This window comes from Orycteropus afer, unplaced genomic scaffold, assembly GCF_000298275.1.
Source record: "Orycteropus afer afer isolate SDZICR_OR568_19922 unplaced genomic scaffold, OryAfe1.0 scaffold00125, whole genome shotgun sequence".
Lineage (NCBI taxonomy): Eukaryota > Metazoa > Chordata > Mammalia > Tubulidentata > Orycteropodidae > Orycteropus > Orycteropus afer.
Window position 1 is genome coordinate 1,937,121 of NW_006921712.1, and position 12,999 is coordinate 1,950,119.

The 12,999-nt window shown below is 38.2% G+C and overlaps 1 protein-coding gene across 1 annotated transcript in view; it reads right to left on the reverse strand.

Moving 5' to 3' along the window:
• Positions 1–12,999, reverse strand: part of ERICH1 (glutamate rich 1) — a 154,959-nt gene that overhangs the window by 124,995 nt on the left and 16,965 nt on the right. The window contains exon 3 of the mRNA XM_007944433.1: positions 4,722–4,868. Coding sequence (XP_007942624.1) covers positions 4,722–4,868 — 147 coding nt within the window. The remainder of the gene's footprint in view (positions 1–4,721; positions 4,869–12,999) is intronic.

A 12,999-nucleotide genomic window follows, 5' to 3' on the forward strand; every position in this document is an offset into this window, starting at 1 on the left:
ATATATATATATATATATATACTTTGCTGGTTTTTGTGTTTCTCTAGAGAACCCAATCCAACACATCCATTAACTGATGAATAAATAAATATGGTATGTATGTGTGTATACACACATACCCATAATACGCAAACTATGGAAAATTATTTAATCCTACAAAGGAATGAAATACTGATACATGCTAGAACATAAAAAAAAAATATATATGCTAGGTGAGAGAATATGCTAAGTGAAAGAAGACAGACTAAAAAATGTCACATATTATATGATTCCATTTATATGCAATGTCCAGACAGAATAGGCTAATCCAGAGAAAGAAATTGAATAGTGATGCCAGGATCTGGAAGGAAGGGGAATGGGAGTAACTGTTTAAGGGATAGGAGATTTCTTTCTGATGTGATAAAAATGTTCTGGAATTAGATAATGGTGAGGGTTGCACATTATTACAAATATATTAAAATACTGAACTGTACACTTAAAATGATGGAACAAAGAAAACAATAACACTCATGAGGAATGTAATCTTCAGAGTAACCACTATATTAGACCAAAAGGGCAGCACTTGCCCCAAAACAAAGATCAAAAGGCAGGAAGGGGCAGGGAGGAAGCAGGAAGAGTGCTATTAAATTGAGGAAATTGCAATAATGTTACAAAACATGTATAAATTGTTAAATGGAAAAATAATTTCCTGTAAACTTTCACCCAAACCACAATAATAAAAATATATAAAATGAAAATTATTAAAATATAGTGAGTTTTATATTATATGCATTTTATCTAAAAAATACGTAACTGCAAGTTACATCGTCTTTCTCTCATTTAAGACATACAAGTTAGGCTCATTTGCATCTATGAAAGAATAAAACTCTTAAAATACCTGTATCTTCTGTTCATTGTCTTAAAACTATGTGGACTGATGATACATGGCTTTGCTCACCTATATTCTGTTTTACCAGGACACCCAACACATAGTGAGGGGTGGAGATGATTCTGAAAAGAGAGAGTACACAGCACTTGTGCAGTGGTAGAAAGAAACAGGAATTCTGGTGCTTTTTCAGGCCCTGGTTTGAGGCCCTTCCTGAGGCACAGGTAGATTCCTACCCTTGTAACACTGTATCTTTGTTATAAATTCTCTTTTTTATTTTAGCCAGTGTGAAGTAGTTTCAGTTACAGTGTAGCCAGAGTTTAAATTGTCTATGGTGTACTTACTACTTACCCACTACCCACCAGCCACTCCAGAAGGAAGACTGGGCAATCTATTTCGGTAAAGATATTGCCTCAGAAACCCAAGGAGGGGTCACTATGAGTCAGAATCAACTTGACAACAGTGAGTACAATAACTCAAAGGCATCAGAAATTATAGAACAGAGTTTTAAATTTTAAAAATCACACATGTGGGGCCAAATCCCTGAGGAAAAGTGGAACAGATAACAGCACATACAAACCCTCATTCTGACTGAGTCTTCTCTAAACCCTCTCACTCTGTACTGTAGGTACACTGTCCTCTTTAGGATACGCCCTGCATGCTGCTGGATTTCCTGCTTTCACAGTACTTTCCCCCCCACACACACTGAAATTTAAACAATAGCATTAATTTTGATTGATGCACAAAACCACAAGCAGTTTTGCAGCATGGCACGTGGTTTCGAGCAGCATTAGTGATTCCCTTCATTGTACTGAAAGAGCTCAGGCATGAGCATGATGCACTCTTGCTATCTCTCAGGCTCCATTTAAAGAAAATGTTTTTGACTGGATTAAAAATAAAAACTATTTATACTCAGTGATCTTTCTATTCATTCCCATACATTTACTTGATAAAACCAATTTCTAAACTTTAAAACCAGTCTTTTGTACATATAACAAACACATTCTGAAATCAAGCTTACATCAATATTTTGTTTTTTAAGTGAATGACTTTATAGTAAATAACATTATCTTCCTAATGCTCACATAAATAAAATGACTGAACCTGGAGCTTTTGTAGAAAGATATCACCCAAAGGACCATGAACAGCATTAAAGAAAGTCAGGAGGTATGTCAGAAAGAAAATGGACACAGTCATTTAAAAAGTTAAAATCTTCTAAAACTAACTTGAATTAATCATTCCTTGATGGGTTCAATTTCTTATTTATAATTCTTACACATATACATAACTTACATTAGTAAAATATGCATAATAAGTTAAAGAACTGTCTTTTAATAACATTCAGGAAAATAAATGAGGTGTTAAATTGTTTATTTTTAAATAGTGATATAAAGAATAAAATGTCATTTTTTCAGGAAAAACAACAACAATATAAAAGTATGTGTAACAGAAGAACTATGTATCATGTAAAAGAACCAGTCATTTGTTACTTATCTTCTAAGATAAAACTCTATTTGATATATTGGCCTAGAATCTGTACATATTAATTTCAAATTTAGAAATGATCTATTTACACATAAAGCTTCAAATGTTCCACCTTACCTCATCTTCCTATCACTAAATACGTTATTGTAGAATAATCACTATTAAAAGATTTTAAGTTGGAGGAGGAAGGAAAAAGCAAATAGATTCTAATACTTTTTTCCTTTTTTTTTTTTTTTTTTAAGTAAGATGTTGATTCAATAAAATTCAGAGAGAAAAACAGGAAATCTGCTTATTATATCCAAAACCAAAACTCCACTCACTGCTATCGAGTCAGATCCAACTCCTAGCAGTCCCAACCTTCCTTTTGAGGGCTGGTGGATCATATAGTGATTGCTAACCACATACCAAAAAAAAAAAAAAAAAAAACCACTGCCATCAAGTCAATCCTGACTCATGGCAACCTCCAGTGAGTTTCCAAGGTGGCAAATCCTTATGGAAGTGGATTGCACCATCCCATCTTCCTTCCTCAGAGTGGCTGGTGGATTTTAACCACCAACTTTCTGGTTAGCACTCAAATGCCTTACGCACCACACCACCAGAGCTCCTTGCTAACCATATTGTGACTGCTCATCATATAGTGACACTTTAACACAAAACATCCTCTTCACATTACCTGCCTTTTTTTAATTTTATTATACTCATTGAAAAGCAAGTAAATTTCTAACAGGCAAAGCAGGCAAAAAGTAAAAATACATTTGACATTAGTCATTTATCTTCAGTATTAATTCAAGCAATCCAAATTCTACCCTAACATTTTGGTGGAATCTATAACATCAGAGTAAGGTATATTTGCATATGACAGCCTTGTGGTAGGATGCTATATCAGGACCTGAACACTTCTTGAAAACATAAAGGCATATGAGAAGTATACAGAAGAGAAACATGGAAAACAAGTGAAAAGTGTGTTATAGGTAGGAGAGGTGAAGGAAATTTTTCCCTCATCACTTGTGATATATGCCACTGGTACTAGAAATCAAAATTGTGCCCATTGGCAATTCACTGTATTGTAGGTTCAACAGGTTTTTGTGGGCTTGCCTGGAAATCTAATTGCCATGCATAACATTATTTCTTTGGTAAAATGTGTTCCAAGTAAATGGAGACCTGACCTGCAGGGCATGAAACAGATTTGTGGGACTACTGAGCTTGCTTGCTGAGATCCAATTGAGGAAGTGTTATAAGATATGTGAATAAAGGGGAATTAAATTGTCTCTTTTGACAAGGTTATTCAGCTGGGCCAGCAGGAGAAAGAACAGATCCTTCAGGAACAGAATCACATACAGAACAAATGTCTTGTGAAAGAATATTGTTAAAGAGATACGGACATGATTCCGGGAAAGGATATTCAGCAGTCCAAGTTTGGCTTTACTTATCTATTTGCCTCTACCCATCCACTTTTGTCTTATGTACATATCTCTCCATTCAGTGGTCTCTCACCTTGTTGATACGGCTGCATTGCTAGAGAATTAGAGTTAATGAAGCTTTCACTGTAGACACTTAAGTGTCTGCTCAAGTGATCTTAGGAAAGACTAACTGAGAATAAAATAGAAGAAGGATATCAGGAACCTTTCTCTTAGTGGACACAAGCTAAATGAAGGACCAGAATGTCATCTGAGTATCATTACAGATGACAGTGACGATGGCAGAAGGAGAAGCATGTGTTCACATCACAGGAAAGCCAAGGACTGGCTGAACTCATACCCCACTCAACAGCCCAAGCTACAAGTAAAAAAAATAAAACTTAAAAATGAACTTGAAACAACTTATCAACATAGTTAGGTTCCAAAAACCAGGCCATTATGTGAAAATTGACATTATGCAAAAATGGAGGATAGTCACATTATATCATAAAATGGAGATTGACTACATCATTACATAACTGCTAAATGACATAATTACATTAACTGCCAAACCACTTAGAATCATGGTCCAGCCAAGTTGACACATAATGGTTATCATAGCCAGCATTACTTTCACCCAGCACCTTGGCACTCATTACTGTCAGACATATATCATTAATGCGCAAAATAGTCAGATAGTAGATCTTTTATTATTGTCGTAAATGCAAAATGTTGGATAACAAGACAGTTGATAAGTGAGGAGTAGGTGTATTGCCTTCTTTCCTCCTCCAGTTAAAGTTTTCACTCATCAGCTCTGCCTCTCCTGGCATGCAGCAATCCTGCTGTCAAGAACTTTTCAAAACTGAGTCACCAAATAGGAGCCTGGAGGCTCAAAGCATATATTCTCCAGTGTAAATACAGATTCTTAAAATTAAAATAAGTATCTTTAATCCACTGTTACCTGCAAACATTACCTGTGAATGGTTGAACTGTCTTGACTTTCACTTTCTTAGGTTTCACCTTTTCAGGTGTTTCTTCTGAGGCCAGAGTCACTGGTGCAATCTTGTCTTGGCCATTTGGAACATTAGGAAAAAGTTTCTTCAGCACTTTTTCAATAAACGCTATAAAAGATAACCATTTAACAAAAGAAAATAATGACTTACGGCAATTTTATTTAAATAATACATAACTTTTATTTAAAACAAAAGCAAAAACATCCTAACATTACCACCCTTAGAGCCAAGCATCTGGGGCCCTGCCCAGGATACTGTGCTTCAGAGGACCCTACCCTGGCTCACTTCCAGATAGATCTCCCATGGGACAAGCAATCCACGATCTCCACATGTGTGTGCACAAGGAATAGGAGGCCAACAGTGACGTGAGAAAGAAGACAGATCTGTATCATGGTGAAGAGCTCACTCCAAACCTACTGCTACTGTGTTGATTCTGACTCACAGTTACCTTATACGAAAAGTGGAACTGCCCCAGAGGGTTTCCAAGGCTATAAATCTTTAAGGAAGCAGACTGCCTCATCATTCTTCCTCGGAGCGCCTGGTAGGTTCGAATTGACGACCTTTTGGTCAGCAGCCAAATGCTTTAACCACTGCACTACCAGAGCTCCTTGAGCAAAAAATACAGACACCTGACATAGGATTATGTTAAGTGTCTGTAGCTTTGCTTACATGTAATTCAATCTTCCTCCCGAATATCATCTCTTATTGAATGAGAGATTAAAATATAGGCTCTAAACCAATCTTAGACTTTGGGGGTTTGAAATCCTGGGTATTAAGTATGTTCCTAGAAAAGACAGGTCCAAGCTGCAGTTCACACAAAGTATTTCAAATTCAAGAACAAGAATGTGGTTATCGCCGGAAAGACAAGATCAAAGGGAGAAGGCCAGCAAGGTAAGTACAACGTACCATTCCCACCAGTCTACTGAAGAGCTGCATTTGTTTCTCTTTCCAGTTTAAACAGAACACTCTAATTAAAGAAACAATTCTGGTTTAACTGAAATGGTTTTAACAAGTATGTGGGGATTTTTCACTTCATTTTAATTTACATTCTACTTTACCTGAAGGAAAGAAACTGTCAAAATGAGTAAGTATTTCCATCTTAATTTAAGTGTAGTTAATGAACAAGCACGAATCTCAAAATAGCATGTTAGAAAAGGTGAAGGTAAAAGTTAACAAAAATAATTTGTTTAATCTTGTTTAAACACAGAAAGAAAAGAAAAGAAAAAAGGAATGACTTTGGAGTAACCAAAAGTTCTCAGCCAGTAAAAAATGCTTAAACAAAGGAAGATCGAAGAACAACTGATGACTCTGAACTACTGTGTTGGCGAAGAATACTGAATATTCCATGCACAACCAGAAGAACAAAAAAATCTATCTTGGAAGAAGTAAGCCAGAATGGTTCTTAGAAGACAGCCTGGTGAGACTTCATCTTACGTACTTTGGATATGTTATCAGGAGTGATCAGTCCTCTTGATATCAGAAGGACATCATTCTTGGTAAAGTAGAGGGGCAGCAAAAATGAGAAAGACGTCTGTTTTAGCTAAGGTTGTGTACTAGCCTGGCTGGACCATGATTCAAAGTGGTTTAAGCAGTTGTGATGTAATCACCTCCATGGTGAGATGTTCTATGAGCAGCCACTCAGTTAAGAAGTTTCCCCAGGGGTGTGGCCTGCTTCCAACATATATATGGGCATCCTGGGAACACTCTCTGGCTTTCTGCTGCATCTGGATCCTGCATCTAGCTCATCATCATCTCCGGTCCTTGGAGCTAAATTAGTGGCCTTCCATACTGCCTGCCAATCTTGGGATTGTTGCCTTTGTAGCCTGTGAGCCAACAATCTGCCATCTTATATGCTGATATTGAACTCATCATTTGCCTAAGCCAGCAGTGTGCTACACTGCCTGCTGATGTTAGATTCATCCACCCCTGCAGCTGTGTGAGTGAGGAGAAGCCTCCAGCTTGATATATGACCCACAGATTTGGGACATCCCAAGCCTCTACAACTGTGTGAGCCATGTCCCTGCGATAAATCTCTCTCTCTCCATATATATATATATATGGAGCTCTGGTGGCATACTGCCTAAGGCATTTGACTGCTAACCAGAAGGCTGGCAGTTCAAACTCACCAGCCACTCCTCGGAAGGAAGTTGGGGCAATCTACTTCTGTGGTGATACCACCTCAGAAACCCAAAGAGGAGTCACTATGAGTCAGACCTGACTTGACAGCAGTGAGTTTGGTTTGGTTTACTTAGATCTATCTATCTAGATCTATCTATCTAGATAGATAGATAGATAGATAGATCTAGATAGATAGATATTATATAAAAGCTTCACTGGTTTGGTTTTGCTTGTCTGGAGAATCCAGACTAAGACTACCTTCAATAAAATGGATTATCACAATGGCTTCGACAATGGGATCAAACATAGCAAAAACTGTGAAGATGGTATAGGAGAAGGCAGTGCTTTGTTCTGTTGTCCACAGGCTCGCTATGAGTCTGACACAACTCTATGGCACCTAACAACAACACAAAAAATTAGTACTTTAAGGTTATACAGTGGAAAATGTACATTAAGACACAATTAAAAATATGTAATAATTTATAATACGATGTCTGAATAGATAAATTTGAGAGTGGATTATAGGTTAAGTAGGAAAGATTAGCTAACTCTGTATGGGAATTCCTAGAAGCACAGGTTCATCCTGATTTCAGATAATATATTTATTAAAAATAACTCCTTTTCAACATACTCTAGCTGTAAAGAACATAATTAGAGTTTTTTTAAGGAAAAGGCTCCTTCCAGCCTGATACTAAACAAAATTTCTGGTAGTACTTTTAGATAACCTAATAAAACCTAAATAGTATTCAGCTAGGAAAATAGACTGAACACATAAATGATGTATTAAATGGCAATAAGTCTGAATGTTTGTGATCCAGTAACTCCCAATGAATAAGATAACACCTTTTGATGGGGAAAAAAACAAACAAATGCCAACAACAACATAAACAAAAATTTCTGGTTAAATGGAAAATGTTAACTACAGCAATACTATCATTTAAGACCACAGAATTGACAAAGTCCTGGAAATAAAATATTGCCTGAAAAATTATTATTATTATTTGTTCTACTATATAAAAAGGAGCTCTGGTAGCATAGTGGCTAAAGCACTTGACTGCTAACCAGAAGGCTGGCGGTTCAAACCCACCAGCCACTCCTCGGAAGGAAGGTTGGGCAATCCTACTTCCGTAGTGATACTGCCTCGGAAACCCAAGGAGGGGTCGCTATGAGTCGGGGCCGACTCGACGGCACACAACAACAACAACAACAACTATATAAAAGGAGCAGGCCCTTGACTGCTAACCAGAAGGCTGGTGGTTCAAACCCACCAGTCACTCCTCAGAAGGTTGGGCAATGTACTTCCATAGTGATATTGCCTTGGAAACCCAAGGAGGGGTAGCTATGAGTCGGTTCCAACTCAACGGCACATAACAACAACTATATAAAAACCTACCTTAGCAATGTACCTTTTACAAAGTATGTTTTCAATACAACTCTATTGGGGTGAGATATTCCTGAAACCCCTATAAAGAAGGATTCACACTTAGCTGTACCTTTGCAAAAATTCTTGTAAACAACATGTTATATACCTAAGAGTAATCATCTAACCTCAATAGTACACCTTAGATCTTAGGGAAGGGACAGCTTATTTTGTTTAATGTTTTAAAGAATGTACTGTTGTGCTCAAAAATATATTTGGAGATGATTCTAAATTTTCAGATCAAAATTAGTTATGCATGTTTCTTTTACACAACACAAAAGAAACTGTTCTATTCTAGATGATTAGGATCACGACTTTCAGGGAAAACAAAAACATACTGCTAAAGGGGCAAGGAGGCTGCATCTTCTGACCTCCTCTAACCCCACAAGAGGAAGACAGAATCACCATCAGTAGCCCAAGGCCTATTCCTGAGAGGCCAGACATGCTGCTTCCCTCCAGCCCTTTCAAAAACCCTGACACCAACTGTTTCTCTTACAGCACCACCACCTTTCAGCTGGGTTTGATAATTCGCTGCAGGGGCCACAGAGAACTCACAGATTATGGGATTTATTAGGGAAGCAATGGGCTATAATTCAAGTTTAGGAATACACTCAGTCTCTCTCAGCCCGCTGCCTCTCAGCCAACAGTCTCTCCAGCAGTGTGTGTCTCTGTGTCTCTCTCCCAGCAGTGTGTGTCTCTCGGCCTCTCTCTCCCAGCAGTGCTTGTCTCTCGCATCTTCCACCTGGCAGTGAGCAATTCTTTCTGCCTCTGTGAGGGCTGCTTTTGAGACTACCAGAGTGGCCAAACTAACCAATCCCAACATCAGAATTCTATACACCTGACAGAGAGTGAACTTCCCAGAAAATTACTGCATGCTGATCCCAACAGAAATACCCCAGGTGGGTAACTTTAACAACAACCAAGTATGGTTGCTCATGGCAAATTCCACCACGAAGTTTACAAAGACTTATGGCTACAAAAGCTATACCAGGTAAATTACTACACCACACACATAAAATACATTTTATCTACAAATTAACAATAAACTAGAATGTTTATGAGTACAAAAAATTTTTAAATGAAAATCTTAACCAACCATTCTATTTTACAAATAAGGAAAAGGAAGATTAATGTTTAAAAGACTTGCCCAAATTGGTGGCAACTAATACAGCCATCTAGTTGAAATCATTTCTAAAACCAAAGTTTTCCATGTGTGTGTATATGTGTGTGTGTGTGTGTGTGTATGTTTGGAAATAGGAAAATCTTGCAAAGAAATACTAGATAATAATCAGAGCCATGTGATGCAATGCTATGAATTCCCTGTGGCTAAACAACTACACAGACCAAAAGGACCGAATAGAAAAACACATAATAATCTCAACAAGAGACAAAAAAAAAGATGACACCACTATGAAAATAACACTGGAAAAAAGACTTAACTGAATGAATTCTTTAAAAATTTAACAGAATTTCTTTAAACATAAAAATGTTTTCCTTAAGAAAACTGTAAAAATAAATAAAGGTGGTAAGAATCAAAGCATACAATGGCCTGGTGGTCTGATGTAACTTATTCTTCATGGTGTTCTAATATAGATTTCTGAACTGCAAGATGGTAAGACCATATTAAAGGACAATGATTAGTGAAACATTTTCACTGTATTCAGCTTACTTCCATAAATAAATTATATCTACAGTTTAATTAATAGTTGTTTTTCACTGACCCTATTAAAATTAATATTGCAAATCAAAAGATTTGATATAGATGTATCATTGCTGTGTTTTGGCACTTTTAAAATAAAAATTCTCATTTGGAAAAGACTATTGTAATTTCAATACCTTATCCTGCATGCCTTAAACTCAAGAATCAATTCACCAGCACATCTTGCTCAGGGACAATAGTCATTCAAGATCTGGGTAATTGAGGGAGACCACATGCCAAGAGAACACCGAACAATCTTCAAAGGGCTTTTAAGGAAATCTTTTTGCAGGCCTCCTTTTTTTGAGTTAGTGCCAAGCCAGGTCTGACATCAATGTCTCTAAGAACCCAAGGTCCCACACTCTGTTTATTAACTTTGATTAGGCTCTAGATACTGTGAACTTGACCTCCATATTGCATTAACTACAGCCCAAAGATCTAGACCTGACACTGGGCTCATGAGAAGTCCTGGATCAATAGGAAAACACTCATTTCTGCTCCCATCCTAAGACTCCATGCAGACAAGGCAAATCAAAACTCATAACATCTACATTCTAGAAGCAGAGATCTTTTTATTAGGGTCAGAGTTAATAAGAAAAACCATGGTCCAAGAGTAGACTATATTCAAAGCCCAAGCACTATCCCATGGCATGGCTGGCAATGCATAGGAAGGACTTCTCTAACTGCAGCATGGCAGATCCTGAGACCCTTATTATGGGTTCTGAGATTTCTGTTTTAGGGAAAGCTGAGAACAGTTGAGGTTCAAAATAGCATCTGAACCAATATTCTGTTGTGGACCTTAGCTAGTAACCAAGGCCCACTTGTTGCATCAGAAGTGTTAGCTGTTTCAAGGTTGCTACAGCAGGAGAGCTCTGGTAGCATAGTGCCTAAGGCACTTGACTGCTAACCAGAACGCTGGCGGTTCAAACCCACCAGCCACTCCTCGGAAGGAAGGTTGGGCAATCCTACTTCTGTAGTGATACTGCCTTGGAAACCCAAGGAGGGGTCGCTATGAGTCGGGGCCGACTCGACGGCAAATAACAACAACAACAACAGCAGGGGAAGAGCTGTCTCCTGCAAAAACGGCAAGGAGGCCACATGTTCTGACCTCCTCTAACCCTACAAGGGGAAGGCAGGATTACCAGCAGTAACCCAAGGCCTATTACTGCAAGGTCAGACATGCTGCCTCCCTCCAGCCCTTTCACCAACCATTCCTCCCAAAGCACCCACCACCTCTCTCCTGGGTTCGATAATTCACTGCAGTGGCCACACAGAACTCACAAATTATGGGGTTTATTAGGGAAGCACCAGGCTACAACTCAAGTTCAGGAAGAACGCTCAGTCTCTCTCCCAGCCCAATGTCCCTCAGCCAACAGTCTCTCACAGTCTCTTTCCCAGCAGTGCTGGTCCCTCGGTGTCTCACTCAGCAATGCGTGTCTCTCGTGTCTCTTTCCCAGCAGCACGTGTCTCTTTCAGGGGCGCATGTCTCTTTCAGCAGCACGTCTTCCTCCACCAGCAGTCAGAGAGAGTTCTGCCTCCAGGAGGTCTCCTTTAGAGCCCGCAGGGTGGTCAAACTAGCCAATTATAGCATCAGAACTCTAAGCACCTGAGAGAGAGTGGGCACCTCCCAGAACATTGTTTTGTGCCTCTCCCAACAGAAATATTCCAGGTGGACACCTTCAGCAATCAGGAGCTCTTCACTTGCTCACAGAAAATCTTACCTTGGAGTTTACAAAGACTTATGGGTAGAAAAGCCACACGAAGTAATTTACTACACTGCATCTCCTAACTGGTTTATTATTATTATTTTAAACTACATCTAACATATTAAATGGCTACTTACTGTTTCATCTGCTTTAGTTTACTTAGTGAAGAAAAGTTTTCTAACACTAAGACAAAACAGGAGTTGCTTAGTGAATAAACGTTTTACATCCTTCATGACTTAATAGCAGTCCAAGCCAACTCTCAAAGTTTATTCTCTTTTCTCAAGATGAGAAAATTACAAGAATATTTTTAAGAAATCCCTCTTTATAGAGGAATGAGATCAAAATCAAAGTCAGATTAAACTGGGTTAAACTACAGTTGTGCCATTTTATTTAAATTATGTTATCTTCCTGAGCCTCAGCTTCTTCACCCATAAAATAGGCAAAAAAAGATCCATACACAGGGATATTGGAAGACTACATAAAATACATATGTAACATATGTAGCTAATGCATACCGCACACTAGCTGTCTTTTGGCTTCTAATACAACTCTTTCACTCATTTGGCTTCTCTTTAGCTCGCTTCCATTGTCATCTCGCCCTGTAAGTACTAGGATTTTCTTGGATCTTGTCTATGTACTTTTCTCCCCTTTCTAGATCCTCTGTTAGGCTGATCTTCACTTCCTCACACATTTCTACAATACACTAAAAGGATGGAAACCTCTGTAGCCTGCTTGAGTTCTAGGCATCTATTTCCAGCAACTTAACAGATACATCTATCTTAATGTACCTTTACCAGTAAAAAAAACAGACTCATGGCGACCCCATATGTGTTAGAGTACAACTATGCTCCACAGGATTTTTCACTGGTTGACTTTTTGGAAGATCTCCAGGCCTTTCTTCCAAAGTTCATCTAGATGGACTTAGTACCTTGTATTTTAACAGCTCAAAAAATGAACCCACTTTTCCTACTTCAAATCTAGTACCCAACCTCTCTCAGTCACCATCTTGCTTAATAGCACAAAGGCTACTTAGGTGAGAAACTTTAATCTTCTTTGACTCTATCTTCTTCCTCACTCCTCCCTTCCACACCACTCAACAAGTTCCTATATTCTACAACTAGACTCCATTCTTACCATCACAATTCTCACAATGTTTTGGTTCAGACCTTCATTATTGTTACCTTGATTATTCCAAAAACCTGACTAAACTCTCTCAGTCACTCTATGTATAATCACCCATCCATGGTGCCTGCAGTCCACCTTTCTTTTTTTGTTCTTTAACATTTCATTTGGAAGTTA